The following is a 17,880-nucleotide window of genomic DNA, read 5'->3' on the forward strand; positions in this document are numbered from 1 at the left end:
CTTTTTAAGATGCTGTCTAGGTTTGTCATTGCTTTCCTCCCAAGAAGCAGGCGTCTTTTAATTTCGTGACTGCTGTCACCATCTGCAGTGATCAAGGAGCCCAAGAAGGTAAAATCTCTCACTGCCTCCATTTCTTCCCCTTCTATTTTAGTCGTTTAGTCCTGTCCAACTCTTCGTGACCCCATGGACCATAGCACGCCAGGCACTCCTGTCTTGCACTACCTCCCGCAGTTTGGTCAAACTCATGGTCGTAGCTTCGAGAACACTGTCCAACCATCTTGTCCTCTGTCGTCCCCTTCTCCTAGTGCCCTCCATCTTTCCCAACATCAGGGTCTTTTCCAAGGATTCTTCTCTTCTCATGAGGTGGCCAAAGTATTGGAGCCTCAGCTTCACGATCTGTCCTTCCAGGGAGCACTCAGGGCTGATTTCCTTCAGAATGGATAGGTTTGATCTTCTTGCAGTCCATGGGACTCTCAAGAGTCTCCTCCAGCACCATAATTCAAAAGCATCAATTCTTTGGCGATCAGCCTTCTTTATGGTCCAGCTCTCACTTCCATACATCACTACTGGGAAAACCATAGCTTTAACTATACGGACCTTTGTAGGCAAGGTGATGTCTCTGCTTTTTAAGATGCTGTCTAGGTTTGTCATTGCTTTTCTCCCAAGAAGCAGGCGTCTTTTAATTTCGTGACTGCTGTCACCATCTGCAGTGATCAAGGAGCCCAAGAAAGTAAAATCTCTCACTGCCTCCATTTCTTCCCCTTCTATTTGCCAGGAGGTGATGGGACCAGTGGCCATGATCTTGGTTTTTTTGATGTTGAGCTTCAGACCATATTTTGCGCTCTCCTCTTTCACCCTCATTAAAAGGTTCTTTAATTCCTCCTCGCTTTCTGCCATCAAGGTTGTGTCATCTGCATATCTGAGGTTGTTGATATTTCTTCCGGCAATCTTAATTCCGGCTTGGGATTCATCTAGTCCAGCCTTTCGCATGATGAATTCTGCATATAAGTTAAATAAGCAGGGAGACAATATACAACCTTGTCGTACTCCTTTCCCAATTTTGAACCAATCAGTTGTTCCATATCCAGTTCTAACTGTAGGAATATAAGGTCCAACAAATTCCTGCATTGCCTTGCTGACAATTTCATTTCCCAGAAGGTGGAAGAAGCAACAAGGGGATCATCTATCTTTGACCTGTCCTCACCAACGGGAAGGAACTTGAGAGGAAGTGATCATGTTCTCCTGAGTTTCATGATTCACAGGCAAGGGAAAGCTGAGTGTAGTTGAACATGCACTCTGGACTTTAAAAAGACCAATTTCAAAAGGTTTAAGGAGCTACTGGGTGAGATCCCGTGGTCAGAAATACTTGAAGAGAAGGGAGTCCAAGATGGAAGAGAGTTTCTAAAAGGAGAAATATTGAAGGCCCAAATGGAGACAAAACGAACAAGAAAGAAAAGTGGGAGGCATCTAAGGAAACCAGTGTGGCTGCATAAGGAGCTTGCAGATGAGCTGAAAGTTAAGAGGGGCATGTATAAGAAATGGAAGAAAGGGGAAATCACTAAGGAGGAGTATAGCCAACAGTTGCAGGGGGAAAGTCAGGCTGGCTAAAACTCACAAGAGAGGTTAAAAATATTTTAAAAGGTTTCTTCAGCTATGTCTGAAGCAAGAGGAAGAACAAGGAAGTGTTAGGTCCTCTGCGTGGAGAAGATGGAGAAATGCTATTGGGTGGCAGAGAGAAGGCGGAACTACTGAAGCATACTTTGCCCCTGTCTTCACCCAAAAGGAAAGTGATGCCCAACCTGGTGATAACCAGAATAAATGATGCAAGGAGGGAGATGCAGTCCAGGACCGGAAAAGAGGTGGTAAGAGAACACCCAGCTACTTTAAATGAATTCAAATCTCCAGGACCTGATGAGCGGCTTCCAAGGGTACTAAAGGAGCTTGCAGGGCCTTTGTCTACAATTTTGAGAATTCTTGGAGAACAGGTGAGGTCCCTGCAGATGTTGTCCCCCATCTTCAAGAAAAGGGGGGGAAGAAGACCTAGGTAACTACTGACCAGTAAACTTGACATCAATAGCAGGAAAGGTCCAGATAATTAAACTGTTGGTCTGTGAGCACTTAGAAAAGGATGCTGTGGTTACCAGTGCCGTAGCTACTGGGGGTGGGGGCTAGCCCTTTTTTTTGCCCTGGGTGAAACCTTCAGAGGGCACCATTGAGGCTCCCAGTCTCCCTCTGTGTGTGTTTGTGTGTATGTAGATAGATGTGTGTGGGTGTGCCAAACAGGGTCTTTGATCCAAGTGAAATAAAGCCCCTGTTGATTAGTGAGACCCAGCATGGCTTTCTCAAAAACAAGTTGTGTCAGATGAATCTCATTTCCCTTTTTAATGAAGTTACAAGCTTGTTGGATCAGGGGAATGCTGTGGACATAAGTGTATCAAGGCAATGGCAAAGGTACAAGAAAGGAGAGTCCAACAGAAAAACTTTCTGACAGTAAGAGCTGCTTGACAATGCAACAGTCTCCACTGGGAGATTGCGGACTCTCCTTCCTTGGAGCTTTGTAAGCAGAGGTTTGCATTGGAGGGGGTAGGACTAGATGACCCTTGGGGTCCCTTCCAATTCTGTGATTCTATAAAATGAAGGAGGAGAACCATGTACAGCATCTTGAGCACGTATGAGGAAGTGCAGGCTATAACAGCACTAAGGAAATAAATGACTGGTAAAAGTAAAAGCAGAGGAAAGGGTCTTGGAAAAGTTGGGCAAAGTGAATCAATATCACACCAGTTGTTTTCTAAAACTAGAACAAGCATTACTTGTAGTCATGGACAATGTTTCCGCCTCCCTTCTCTAACTACCTCTTCCCGGGGTCTCCCCTTGCCCCCTTGCCTGAAGGCAGGGCAGCTGCCCACCTCTTCACAGAGTTATGCATGAAAGATGCTCTGGCTGACTGCAGTGCCAAAGCTTAGAAACCTCCAGGCTGCTGCCTCTCCCCTCCCCCCCTTGCCAATTATTCTGCTACCAACATGAGAAGCAGGCAACGCAATGAAAAAGAGAGCTAATGGTGACCCTTCTGGCCCTCGTCAACTAGTTCCCACTGCAAACCAAATTAAATGCATAGCTTTTTGTCCCAATGGTGTGACTCTGCAGAAGGAAATTTGATGAATGAGTGGATGGATTGTAGCTCGACTCCCAGCTGAAGGGAGCTATATAGTAAACATACCTGTCATTTCCTGGTTGTTGTAGCCCAGGGGTCAGCAACCTTTTTCAGCCATGGGCCAGTCCACCATCTCTCAGACCATGTGGGGAGCCGGACTTTATTCTGGAGAAAAAATTGAACAAATTCCTATGCCCCACAAATAACCCAGAAATGCATTTTAAATAAAAGTAAAAACACACTGATTCCCAGACCATCCATGGGCTGGATTGAGAAGGTATTTGGGCTGCATCCGGCACCTGGGCCTTAGGTTGCCTACCCTGTTGTAGCCCTTTCCCCCCAAATGTCAATAGATTATTGTTCTCTGTAAAATAATTCCCCGAGTTTGGATTTCAGTAATCTTGGAGATGACATGTTAACCCTTTCCTTGGGCGTCTGATATAAGCCACATGGTTTGTCCAGGCCTGTGGCTTTGCCTCTGCTTCCCGGCCCCACATGTGAACGCAGCAGCCTTCTACTCTTGAATTCTTATCTTGGGGTATGAGCCATTTTCTTGGCAGTACCTACATTAGCTAAGAGGTTCTTCTTTCTTGAGCAAAGCTGCCTCTTTTAGGTCTGCCCAGTGGAGGAGCCTGCGTCCTTTCAGTCCTGCCAGTGGCGTGTTGAGGAGGCGTCAATAATCTCTGATTCCTGTAGCAAAGCATCTGGGCTCCTGGGAAGGGGCCAAAGGTGCTGGGCTTGCATTCTCCAGCTGCAGCTTGATGTGAGCATGCTTTTGTTACACCACAGCCCTATCGCTCATCTGATCATGCCTTTGCCTGCCATCAAATTATGCTGTTGTCTCCTGAGCCTCTTGTTGTCTCTGGATTATCCTTCGTTTTTGTTGGGCTTGTCAATTCTTTTCCCTTGGAAGGTTGGCTTGCCAAGGGAATCTTTTAAGTATGAGGATTCCTGCGTCTTCTGCAGAAGCATATGGCCCCAGGCCAGGAGGGTGTGGCCCACAAGATGTTTGCTCTTGCTCAGCATTTTTATGCTGTTCCACATGCTGAGGCTGGTCTTGCTGTCAGGGTTATCCAGGCTGGCCAGGACGTGCCTCTGGGTCTTTCTGATGGAAGGCTGTGGTGATTATTGTGCCAAAACTCTTTGCCCTGGAGCTCAGGAGTCCCTTATCCTTAGCATTGCCAACTTTTATTCTGGCAGGGCACCTGGTTCTTGCCAATGGGCTGTAGTGGGGAGTTTTCTACAGGCCTTTCTCTGTAACTGCAGTCCAGGAGTAGTGGTAGTAGTAATTATTATTATATACCACCCTTCAGCAGAAGACCACAATGCCTGTGCAACATATAAATAGAAACAATTATATAAACATAATAAAATACTAAGAATTACATAATAAAATACAGATTCTCAGTACAGCAACAGTATAAAGTATAAGGGAAAGAAAAATCAGCAGCACGGGGTCCCAAAATACAGAAGCCACAGACAAATGCAAATTCCTGGCCTCCTAAGAAGATGGCAGAGCCTCTGTGCTCTCCTGGTAGCTTCCCTTCCCTTTCCTCTCCCAGCCTCTTACCCTGGGAGAATTCAACTTCCCTGACTCTTGCTCAGGGTCCTTCTGTCCTGTCCAGGTGGGTTCAGCCTTTGCCCCCCACAATAGCATCCCAGAAGGGGAGATGCAAGCAGGGCCATCCCCTGTGCTGCCTCCCCCTTGAGATAGTATTGCCCCATCACTGGCCAGCCTGTTGGCTGCAGTCTGTCTAGCTTTCCCCTTGCCATCCCAGGGTGGGTTGAGTCCAGTTTGCCTGTTTCTAGTTACATGATCCATTAATTTAGCTATATCAGGGTTGACACGCCAGCTTTCATGGGTCCCAGGGCTTGAACCATGAACCTAAGCGAGCCAAAGAATTAAGAGGTTGCAACACCAACCAGGGGCGTCGCAATGGGCGGGGTGATGGGGGCGGTTCACCCCGGGTTCCACTTGGGGGGGGTGCCACTTGGCGCCCCCCCCCGGTGACTCCCAAGACGAGCCTCCAGCCTCCTGGTAAAAAGTCTGCTCAGTGGCACCCACCGTCGCCACGCCAAGCGGGCTTTGGGAGTTTGGAGTTGGAGGCGCGCGGCTTTAGAGTCACTGGGGGGCGGCGATACCCTGCCACTACGCCGCTGACACCAGCCACTCTGACTGAAGGCAATATGAATTTTTGGGATCAATTCAGCCCTTGCCTAGTTGATGGAGGAGTATCTTCTCTTCACTGCAGTTCTGCTTCAAGCTGCCAGCTCTAAGGATGGTCTTCTGGGACCCTGAGTTGGAGAACATTCTCTCTCTCTCTCCCTGCATTTGGTCACTGACAGCCCTGACCTGGACCTGGCATTAGCTCCCAGCCTGGTACTTTCCACAATGAGTCCAGATTTGGGGAAGCTTGTTCAGAGAAGATGCCCTCAGTGAGGTGTGTTTGGTTTTCCTTTTCCTTGAGTGGACTCTGCTTGCCCTCTGGGTCTAATCCCCATAGCCAGCCATGGGGAGAGGGAGAGGCAAAATGAAGCTGCTATTCCTTCTTGCTCCTGTCCCTGCTCATTCATTCAGAGAAGGCAGGTAAACAAGCAGTGCCTATAAATCCCACAGGCTTAAAAATGTCTCCAGGTGTGTCTGTGGGGAGTGGAACCTTGAGGCACCCAAAATGAATGGGAAGTTTTGCAATTATGACACAGGACGACCCACTGTCTACACTCTACACACAGACACTTTCTGGGCTGTGACAATAGCATTGCGGTGATGTCTGGAGAGCTGCTATCCCTGCATTATTTTTGCATTTGCCAGTCCTTTCCCTAAGAGCTTTCCCTAATCCCACCATTTTTGGAAGCACCTTCCAAGAAGAAGCCTGGTCCTTTTAAGCCTGCTTGGTGAACCAAGAGAGCAGCTGTCAGCTGGGCAACAGCAGCCTTGGTGTTTTCGTGACTCAGCTTCCAAGATTGTACACGAAAGCTCCATGTACCAGTATGTTTATTCCTGGTGGTGCGATCCTGGATGGAGATTTCGAAGGCAGCAGGAAGAAGAGGCAAGTTGCAACTATTTTCTGCGCTGCTGGCAGGGGCCGCCCTACGCCAGCCTTCCCTTTTGCTCCTTTTGGAAATCCCTTTGCTTCTTTCAGTCTAGGCCAGTTGCCAGATGTAGGCCCTTGCCAAGTGGAGGAAGGTGTCACGTTAAGTGCAGCAGGCCAGGAAAATACTCCTGGAAATCACTTAAGGCAGCAGGATGGAAACTTGTAGGTCACCAGTGAAAATCGCTCTTTCAGACTTAGAATAGGTCAATATGGGTAGCAAGGGAAAGGTTCTATTGGGTAACAACCAAATCCCCAGGCATTGAGAGATACAACTGTGTCAGCATGCAGACTCTCAGCTGTTTTCCTCCTTTTCTCGCTTTCCCTCTCCCTCTTCTTTCACGATCCTCACTTACTTCTCCAAATTGCCATAGCCATTGCTGTTAAGTTTTCTATGGCTAAATCATCAGTGATAGGAGAATAAACTTGAATAAACTTTGCAAGATTGGTGCAAACTCTTCAAAGGCCGAAAATCTGTCAGATCCCAAACATTAAGGCACCTGCTGCCTCCTTTGCTGGAGGTCTTGTCTCCCAGGAAAGCCACGCAAGCAAGACGACAGGCTTGCAGCACCTTAATAGCATTTAACATAGCATGTGCTTTCATGGACTAGAGTCTGCTTCATCAGATCAGAGCCATGCTTTCAGTGAGTGGCTTCTACTTCATGAAAACATATGACATAATAACATATATTAGTTGTTAAGGCGTCACAAGACTGTTATTTTTGCTATAAGAAACTCACACAGTTACTTCTCTTGGAATTTTCACAATAGCATGAGTGATACTCAGCTTTAGAGATACTCAGTTAACAAAAAGAAAACAACACATTTCAGTTTCATGTGTTGTGTTAAGGGCTTTCAATGTTCACTCTAGCCCCCAGACACTGAGATATTATACCCTTTAAAAGCCACAACATTAATAGATATGGTGTAGTATCTGACTAACTCGTGCCATTTGTACATTTTCACTTGTACAGGGGAATCCTCTTTCTGTGTCTGCCCTGCACCTTCCTCAGATCAGCTCCAGAGGGCTTGGGGAACCCCCAGAAACGATTAAGGGGGGAGCGAAAGGGGGGAAGTTATAGTGACAGAAGGGGTAGGTTGAATACCACGCATGGTATGGTATCCTATACTGTGGTTAGTTCTGCCTTCACCACTGCTTAGTGTTAGTAGCAGAGTTTGCCTGTTTGCTGGAATAGGCATATTGAAGTAACTGTTCAAAGGAGAGAAGGAACCTGAAGTCGCTGGTCTCTTGGCGGTGCCAGTAGAGTAGTCCTGCAGTGCTTTTCTTCATCCCTCTGATGTAGCCAGGTAGGATGGCTATGCTCAGAGGACACTTGATGGAGCAAGGAGCCTGGCTCCTCAGCACAGCCTAGCCTGAGGAAGGACCATGGCTCAGTGGCAGAAGGCCTGCTTTGAGCGCAGGAGGTTCCAGGTTCAACCCCGAAGGGCATTTCCAGGCAGGACTGGGAGAGACTCCTGTCTGAAATCTCAAAGAGCTAGTGCCTGAACTAGATGATCTGGTGGTCTTCCTGTGTTCCTCCCTCTCCTTGACCTGCTGACCAGTGACAGTTCAGGTAAAGGGTAGGCCACAGGAGGCTAGGGCAATGCAGCCCACCCCCAGCTCCCCCTGGGGCCAGAGTTGCAGGTCTCATTCAGAAAACATGGCCAGTTAATTTAGTTTGTTCTGTTTCTACCACTGTGCATGGTGGGCTTTTTGTGAGCTTTCTATCTCAAGATGGAAATAATCACTATGCATATCTTCTTTTTTTAAAGAAGCTCTTATGTTCATGGGAACTGGCTACACACAGGCATTTCTTTCTGCAATCTCAGAAGGTGGTCAGAAAGGAAGCCCTGATCAGGAGACTCACTGCCATGTAGAATTCCTTGACTCCTCCCCCTTGGCTTTCATTAGCAGAATAAATTACGGAAATTAAAAAAAAAATAAGAAGCACCCTCATACCAGTTCAGGTTATTTGTCTCCTTCTTCTTTGGCGATCACTCATAGCCAAGTAAGATTGTCTTCTGTGAACATGATCTTAATGGTGTGTCCATAAGTCACTGTGGAGGCCAATTCTGGATCCACACGTCCTTCCACAGTGGGGACATAGGATTTCAGGCAGGAGTTGATCACGGTGAGGGTTTGCCAAGCGTGCCTTCCTCTTAGCACATTTCTCCCTTTCATCCTGAGTTCGTGCTTCTTCAAAGTCCATGACGCCTTTGGTTAAGGCTGTGGGAATTTTGAGAGTGGCAGGAGAGGATTTATTGATTATTAATATCCTTTGTAACTCGTGCTAGCAAGTTTCTTTATACAGCAGAGTGCATTCCCCTTTTTATGCAGCAGAAAACTGGTTGCAGACTCATGTGAGCCTCTTAAGACAATAAACAATTCAATCTGGCTTGCCCAGATTAAGATATGTTCCATTATTCTTGCTAAGACCCCTTTGATCCCTCCTAAAAGAATAAAGACACAACAGTCTTATTCATAAGTAACAAAAAGTAGTTTTACTCACAGTCAGGCAGAGCACAGTGTGATCCCTGAAGGTGGGCTTTAGGCTTAAAGTTACAAACATGTACAAACCGGTTTACCCCATATGGGAGATAACCTGTGGAGACTGCTGGCTGGCAGCCGGCAGTACAGTCCAGGTGAAGCAAGAAGCAAGAAGCAGGCAAGATGAAAAAGAAGGGAAGTGGCTATGTGACTTGGCCTTTTGCCAGGTCTGGAAAGGTCACGCCCACCCACTAGTCACATGCAAAAAAGGAAGGATGCTCCAGCCGGATGTAACAGGAAGTTTGACTGGCTGGTCCAACATCCCCTGCATGCCCACGCTAATGTTGTACTTGACTGCTCCCAGTGGATTACATGCCACATCGGCTGGTCTACAGTTTGAGCCCTCACAGGCCAGTGATTTGTCCATCTAGATCAGTATAGCCCCTTGGACTGGCAGGGGCTCTCCAGGGTTTCAGGCAGAGACACCCTTTGCATTGTCTGCCTCCTGGCCCTTCTAAGTGGGGATGCCATGGGGAAGTGTCCCTTTGCACCATCCAGCCATAGCCCTGCCCATCTGCATTCAGGGTGGAGACTTCTTCCTTCCCTCACGCAACTCCGTGCAGAATGTTTGCCACCTTGCCCATTGCTTTTGTACTGTTTTTATCTTACCAAATTAAGTTCCTTCTTTTGTAGAGGTCAGACAGTCCTTGGCATAAAGAGCTTTTCTGGCTGAATTTTTAAAATCTCCCTTAAGAACTTTCCCTGCCAAAGAAGAAAGGTGGGCCCTGACCTTTTCTGTTTACATGAGGAACTCTCACAAGATGCAGGATGTCACACTGAGATGGAGGCCTCCCCCAGAGTCTCTATCTCCTTTCCCCTTCCTCAACATGTAATTCCTCCCAGCTCCCTCAGGCCATTCTGACAGGTGGTGTCCATGGTTGGCATAACAAGCCTGGTGCCTCTTCCACTCATCGCATGCTCAAAAATAAGGCAGGGGTGATCTTACACGTCACAAGCTTTTCCCTTCCAGCTGGCATCTCCATGGAAACATCCCCATCACTTACAGAGATACTTCTGAGCCTTTGCTTTATGTTTTCATGCTTTTTCCTGGTTTGTTTTCAAGGCTGCAGTATTCAGCTAAGCTTTAACCACCATAAAAATCTGGCCTGGTGCTGCTGCTGCTGTTTGGTTATGAAAACAAAAGCCTTAAGTCTTGGCTCCTTGCTCTCTTCGTCTAGCCCAGCTGACCCAAATCTTTTCTGGCAGCTTAAGGAGAGAATCCAGGATCTCCAATTCAAGCTCATCCCCGGGTCTTATTACATGCCTCTCTGCAGAGGTTTGGGGAAAGGTTCAGGAGTGCACTCTGTGCTCATGAAAGGTCCCACTGGCTTTCTTCGGGATTTCCTTCTGTTCCTAGCAAGCCACACCAACCAAGGAGAGCAATTGTGTCTCAATACCAGCAGTGCAGTGTTCATGGCCAGTTTTGTGATTCCAGCAGTGCTCTACCTACAGGCTCCCCCAACAGTGCTTCCTGGTTAGCACTAAGAAAACTTTCCTGCCTTTAGATCTGACTACCAGCAGGATATCTAGAATTCTGATTATCTGGATCCCCCCCCCACTTTTTTTTACACAAGACAAGAGAGCCACAGCAGTGCCATTCCTGTGCCAGTCTGTGTCTCTCCCCTTGGCCCCATGACTTTTCATTGGAAATCAATTGCCTTCAAAAGTAGAACCACCAGTAAGACTATCAGCAGTACCTAGAATATCTCATGTAAACCCAGCAATATTATATTTAGTGTATTTCATAAAAAATTACTGCTTGACTGCTTAAAAAACCCTCAAAGCAGTTTACAAAAAGACTTATTGTCTTACCAATAAGAGAATCAAGAACATTTTACAATCTTCCTTTAATTTCTATGGAATGCTCCCACCTGTCAGTGTTTTAGCCAATGGGTGGTCAGAGCTGTGATTGAGAAGTGAGTTGGACACTAGGCAATGGGAATACCTAGAGCCCCAGAGAGCTTTTGTTTCCTCCAATCTTTTCCTAGTTCTGTCTTATTTTCTATTCCTTGAAATTTATCCTAGCAACCAAGATGCATCTTTTTGTGGTGGGTTTGTAGGTCCAAGATGTTATTTTCTGCAAGTACTAATACACGATAAGTGTGGGTGGATATTAAAGAATCCCACTAAAAGGCAAATGGCAAAATTTCATAAAGAGGCTTAGGTATGTCTCCTGCAGCAGCAGCCAAAGTCCCGTGCAATGGGATACATGTCTACCAGGAAGTAAGTCTTTTTGTGTTTAGTGAGGCAGCCTAGGCATTAGTTTAGGGTTGGCATTGATGGAAAACAGTGAATCACACACACAAAATGGAATTATTGTGCAACCTATTGTCAAACTTTCAGACATGGAAATAATTCCAAAAGAGAAATGTCTACTCATGAGTCACTGGAAGCAAGATATATTCCCTTTTTGGACATACAGGCAGAAACCTGATTAACATCCTGTAACTTGGAGGATAATACAGTACATATATTTTACATGTGTGCATCTTATCTCATTTTTAACATTTCTTTTCAGTTATTGCGCTCACGTACCACTTATATGGCCAATGTTGCCTTCATTGGAATTTCTTTCACTTCAGCATGCTAAGAATTACCAGCTCTTGTTTTGAAATCTTAACAGCTCTGTGTTATGGATGAAAATAGAAGCTTAAAACTTTTAACAAAATAATTTTCTCCTGATCTCTATCAGTCAAACACACACTCCTATACAGTATTGCTCTCACAGACAGACCTGAGTGGAGATCAGCAACAAAATGTTGCAGTGCATCTCCTTACCCCAAGAGGATGAGTGTTCTTGTTGAGCCTTCAGCCAGCTTAGAACAGGAGCGTTGGAGAGTTGGTGGGGCCTTGAAGAAGATGTATTATTATGGTGTTTCTGGAAATCTGAAATTTCATATAGCACAGGAAAGGGAGCTTTATAACCTCATACTATCCGTCCCCTTCCATACTGTGAACTGTCAGGTTTTTTAGACCAAATTGCTTCCCTCCACACAAACATCTTTCCTTCCCTTGCTCTTAATTTTTTTCTTCATTTCAGCTGATGGGCAATTGTTTGAACACTTTGTAGCTCATGGAAACAACAGAGCAAAAGTACTTGTTGGGCTACCTGGGTCTTTTTTCTTTGTCTTGTAACCTACAAACTGTTTTTCCCTGCACACTTTTGAAGTTTCCTCAGTTTGTGGGAACAGCCCAGAGGTCAACTCAGCTGCAGGAAAAGGCATGAAGCTAAAAGCAGCCCGTGTCCACCCCTGCAATGACAAAGGCTGCAAGGGAGGGAGTCAAGCAGCCACAACAGAGAAGCCTCCCAGAGGGACAGCAAGGGGCTGGGACATGGCAGCGAGGCCAGGCTTTGGGGCAGGGTGGGATGGGGATCCCTGTGGGGAGGTGCCTGGTTCGTGCCCCCTAAAAACTGTACGATTGACCCCCCTGCATCTTGACTTCATTTTGTGCCCTATTTCTGCGCCTTAAAGCTTTATGTCTGAACGCTTTTTTTCCTGCCCTGGCGCTTCCCCCCATAAAAACCTGCTCTTTACCGCAGAAAACAATTCCATGGAAAACCCAGATTGCCATTTGTTCCAATTCAGCATTAAAGAGTGAGGAACGTGGCAGAGTGAAAAAAGAAACCCAAGTGCTCAGACACAGGGTGAGCCCAAGGTTTGCGCTGGAGTTAAGCAATGTTAATAATAATAATAATAATAATAATAATAATAATAATAATAATAATAATAATTTATACCCCTCCCATCTGGCTGGGTTTCCCCAGCCACTCTGGGCGGCTTCCAGCAAAAGATTAAAATACAATAATTCATCAAATATTAAAAACTTCCCTAAACAGGGCTGTCTTCAGATGTCTTCTAAAAGTCAGATAGTTGTTTATTTCCTTGACATTCTTTGACATCTGATGGGAGGGCATTCCACTGGGTGGGTTTATGAATTTGTTTGTGCAGAGCTTCTATGCCATTATCTAACATTGCCGCTATCCCAAGCTTTCCAATACATTTCCCATCACTTTTCATTCTACAAAAAGTAAGTCATTGGGGGCTTTTTTGGGAAGTGTGTTTGCATCAAATCCACTTTAGTTGTAAAACCTACATTTGCCAGTGTACAATTGACTCCTGCCGTACCTGGAAAACAGCAGCTGTCTCAAAGCAACCTGAATAAAGCAATCAGATTCCTTGCCTCCAGGATGTGCCCAGGCCAGGGAGCTGAGATCCTGGGAATGTTCATTCACTGCTCTGTGCTGTGATTTCAGGGGGATCTTCCTAGACACCATCCACCCCAAATATGAGGTGAATGGGGTGCAGCCCGTCATTGGCCAACGGACCCGGCTGAGCAAGGGAGATATTGCCCAGGCACGCAAGCTCTATAAATGCCCCGGTAAGTATTGCTGGCTGTACACCATGCAAGTAGAAATCCAGGGCTTTGCGACTGCCTCCAATACTGAATGTTTATTTATTGCTAAATTTATATTCTGAACTGGCCAGGGGGTTTGCAGTCCTAGGGGTTTCCCAGACAATATGCTTCTAGCTGTACCCCAACCCACCCAGCATGAAATAGCACAATTGTTGCTTAAGTGACCCAAACATTTTTCCTCAGGAAATGCTACTCTTTTGAGGATCTCTCATTTTTTCTCATCCCTCATACTACAAGATGATATCATTCTTTCCCCAGTTAGAGAAGCCATTGCTATTTGGCATGCAGTCCTGAATGTGGCCTCCTGAGTTGTGCCCCTGTGACATCACTGATGGTCAGGAACACAACCTGGACCATGTTGCGACCACAGAACCGTTTGTCAGGTTGCAAAACATGAGACTCTCACAGGAGCAAAAAGGGGTTAATCTGAAGACAAAAGTGGAGAAGCACTTTACACAGGGATATAACTTATTAATTTATATTTGAGAGAAAGGGGGGTTATTTCATGTAAGTCAATCAAATGCATAACATTACAAAAACACAATGTAACCTATTTAGTGCTCAGGTCTGATCTGGCAGTTTTTGCTTCTCAAGATTCAGGGGTTGTTGTTTGTTGTTGTTGTTGTTGTTGTTGTTGTTGTTTTCTTCCTCCTGCGTTTCCTTAGTCTGGGACTCACACAGATATCCCTCAGGCAGCTCTTTCCTTCGGACTTTCTCCCTTCTCCCTTACCCTTTTTCCAGCTGATTGCATAGCTGCCAAGTTTTCCCTTTTCTCGCGAGGAAGCCTATTCAGCATAAGGGAAAATCCCTTTAAAAAAGGGATAACTTGGCAGCTATGGCTGATTGTAACCTGCACCCCCAATGTAAATTACAGAGAGAAGAATTGGAAGTCAACATAGGGAGCAATTTAATGATTGTTTAATTTAAATTTTTGTTCTTTTTCTTTTCTTTTTCTATTGTAAATGATTTTTGTATGTAGAATGGTTTTTTTTGTAAACATGTTGTGTGTTAATGTTTTTAAAGAAAGAAACTAATAAAAATTTAATTTTAAAACCTGCACCCCCAAAATAAACTAATCTCCCCACAAAAGACACTTATCAAAATTCTCTATTTCCTTAGCCCTCACTCAGCTCAACTTAATCAAGCTGTGGGCTTTTTGTTCCTCAATATTGTTTTGTCTTAATCTAATCCTGGTCTGCCATAGCCCTGTGTGAGCCCCCCCCCCAGCTGAATTGCTTTCTCCCAGTCAAAGGAGGAACTAACTAGGGGCAGCAGTTAGGACATCTGAAACATGGCAGGGCAGGAGTCACTTTGAGGGGGTTCCCTCATGAATTCAGGGTAGAAAGGATAAGAAATGGCTTAATCTGAACAAGTCACAAACGTTGAGGAGAGGTTCTGGCAAATTGCCAGGATGTGCATTTTTCTCCCCAGAATTGGCTGGCATGGTATTCCCTGTGTGCTTTGTGGAACGGGTTTTTGTGTTAGGTCAAGAGCAGCATCTAGCTTTTGTTAAGTAGTAATGTTAACATCTTTGTATTTAAAAGGTATTTCTGTGGTCGATGTTACTCGGTGGGACAAACCTGTTGTGAGAAAAGGTTAATTGGTGGGAATGGCACAGTGGATGAAGTGAGAATGAGTGACAGGGAGGTGGATGTGTGAGGGACAGAAGAGGACTGGGGGGAGGAGATGAGAAGTATGTGGAATGTTTTGATTTATTTATTACAAATAAAACTGAGGTGGGATGTCTGTCTGCCAGGGGTTCTTTAGCTGTGATTCTTGCATGGCAGGGATTGGACTAGATGACCCTTGGGGTGCCTACAATTCTAGGATTCTTTGAGTATGCTGAATCACATCCTGCCATTGTAATCCAAAATTGTGTCAGGAGGGGGTGGGAAGACAGTAGTTCCAGGGTTTATAGTTAGAAAATGGTTCAACAGACTGATTTGAAACTTGGCAGCATAAGGAAGATAAGGTCCATGACAAACTTGGGAGAAAGGAGAAGAAATGGCTTATCTGGAGTATTTATTTAACAGGTTATTCTGGCACAAATCAGAGACATGTGGAGGGAGGGGAAAGTGCCCCTTCACCGCCTTCACTGGTTCTGATTTGAAAGAGAGGTAGAGCTGGGTATCATCCGCATACTGATGAACACCCAGCCCAAACCCCCTGATGATCCCTCCCAGCGGCTGCATGTAGATGTTAAAAAGCATGGGGGAGAGGACAGAACCCTGAGGGACCCCACAAGTGAGAGCCCAGGGGTCTGAACACTCATCCCCCACCACCACTCTCTGAACACGGCCCAGGAGGAAGGAGCGGAACCACTGTATGACAGTGCCCCCAGCTCCCAACCCCTCTAGACGGTCCAGAAGGATGTTATGGTTGATGGTGTCAAAAGCCGCTGAGAGATCCAGCAGAACTAGGAAACAGCTCTCACCTTTGTCCCTAGCCCGCCGGAGATCATCGACCAGTGCGACCAAGGCAGTTTCAGTCCCATGATGAGGCCTGAATCCTGACTGGAAGGGATCCAAATGGTCCGCTTCTTCCAGGCGTGCCTGGAGTTGTTCAGCAACCACTCGCTCAATCACCTTGCCCAAGAATGGAAGATTTGAGACTGGGCGATAGTTGGCCATATTGGCCGCATCTAAAGATGGTTTTTTAAGAAGCGGTTTAATAACCGTCTCTTTCAGCGGGTCTGGGAAGGCTCCCTCACAGAGAGAAGCATTCACCAACCTGCGAAGCCCATCGCCCAGCCCTTCCTGGCTAGCTTTTATAAGCCAGGATGGGCAAGGGTCAAGGAGACAGGTGGTTGGTTTCACTCGTCCAAGCAGCCTGTCCACATCCTCAGAGGTAACAGATTGGAATTGATCCCACGCAACTGGACCAGACAGGACTCTAGCACTCTCCCGCCTCGGCCCTACTCCCACGGTGGAGTCTACCTCTTCCCAAATCTGAGCAACTTTATATGCAAAAAACTTTGCAAAGTTGTTGCAGGAGATCATACTGGGCCCCGATGGAGCAGGTGGTTCCACTAAACTGCAAACCACCTGAAAAAGTCTGCTGCTGTTCTCCGAAGATGCAATAGAGGCGGCGAAGAAAGTCTTCTTCGCTGTCGCTACCGCCACTTGGTAGGCTCAACATTGAGCTCTAACCCGTGTCCGGTCAGCTTCAGAATGAGTTATCCGCCACCAGCGCTCTAGCCGTCTCAGTGATTGTTTCATTGCCCTCAGATCCGTGGAAAACCATGGGGCTGTCCGGGCTCCATGCAACCGCTGTCTGGGAGAGGGGGCTTCGGAGCCAAACAGTCTATAGAAGGGGTCCCCAGACTTACCCAGCTTTGGGCCGGTGCGCGCCGCACCGATCGCGCGGAGGGCGGGGGTGTGCGCGCCCGTGCGCATGCGCACACACACTTACTGGCGCGGTGGCGCGCTTCCAGGTCAGAAAAAGCACCGGAAATCATTTGTGCACATGCGTATGGGCTCCCCCCGACCCGGGAGTGCACCGGAAATGACCTCTTCTGGGTCGTGAGAGGCCCATACGCATGCGCACAAACGGATTTCGGCGCTTTTTTCCGACTTGGAAGAGCGCCGCCGCGCTGCGTGCCAAAAGAGCGGGCAGTGGCAGTGGGCGGCGGGGGTCGTCGCGGGCCGGATTGGGAGGCCAATTGGGCCGCATCTGGCCCGCGGGCCGTAGTCTGGGGACCCCTGGTCTATAGCCCTGGTTAACTCTACATTCCAGCGGGCCACCAGGGAATCGGCTGAAAGGTCATCAACATGGGATAAAGCATCCCCTACCACTCTCTGAAAACCATTTGGGTCCATTAAGTGGCGGGGGCGGACCATCCGAATTGGTCCCACCTCCCTGCAGATGTGTTGGGGTGAGTGGGGGCATGCATATTGGGAAGGGCTTGGGAAGGTCCTTTGTCTCCCCCCCCTCTTTTTCCTCCCCTCCACAACTTGGAGAACAATTAGAACTGGCAGAGAGATCAGACTCCCCCCTCCCCATCCTCTTTGGATACAGGTGTTTCATCTCAAGCACCAAAACATCTAAATAAATTAGCCACTTAATAGGCATAAGATACATTGCAGGTTGTGGGTGATATTTCTTTCTATTTCCATTGAGTTTCTCATTTTTAATTTCAAGTTTGCTGATCAGAGAGTTGTAGACCTAGTCTTCTCAAAGTCAAGGTCCCTTCCAACTCTCTTATTCTGTGCCGGTGGCATTCGTTCCCTGTTGGCACTTGAAACATGGAATCGTAACTTCACTTGCACAATATCTTCAGTTGCCTAGATGCCAGGCGTCTATCACTGTGAACAGACAAATCTGGGACTTCAGTCCTCCCTGCGTCACTGACAGCCATCCAGCTCCAAGGGAGCAATGAAACTGGAACTAATCACAATGCAAGATGCCATGCCATGTCTGTATTGCCTGGAGAGCAGGTCTGATAAGGGTGTGCCCTTTAACAGCTACCATTTCCTGGCATTTTGGAGCTTGAGTGAACATGGAAAGCCCTTGACAAAAATGTTGGACCAAAAGCTTATTTTGTTAATTGGCTCCTATATTATACTCTTCTCCATATTTCTAGTTCTGTATATTTTACATTTTCTGAAACATGTCAGATAATTCCTAATTATTCCTATCTATGGTCTGGCTACTGATCCTTCCCCTTATTTTGC

The 17,880-nt window shown here is 46.6% G+C and overlaps 1 protein-coding gene across 3 annotated transcripts in view; it reads left to right on the forward strand.

The window, feature by feature from the left end:
• The window catches only part of BMP1 (bone morphogenetic protein 1), a 132,500-nt gene that overhangs the window by 74,121 nt on the left and 40,499 nt on the right, over positions 1-17,880 (forward strand). For all 3 annotated transcript variants that reach the window (XM_035138994.3, XM_035138993.3, XM_088657724.1), the window contains one exon: positions 13,047-13,171. In XM_035138994.3, the coding sequence (XP_034994885.1) occupies positions 13,047-13,171 (125 nt within the window). The remainder of the gene's footprint in view (positions 1-13,046; positions 13,172-17,880) is intronic.

The sequence above is a fragment of the Zootoca vivipara genome, chromosome 14 (assembly GCF_965207765.1).
Source record: "Zootoca vivipara chromosome 14, rZooViv2.hap1.1, whole genome shotgun sequence".
NCBI lineage: Eukaryota > Metazoa > Chordata > Lepidosauria > Squamata > Lacertidae > Zootoca > Zootoca vivipara.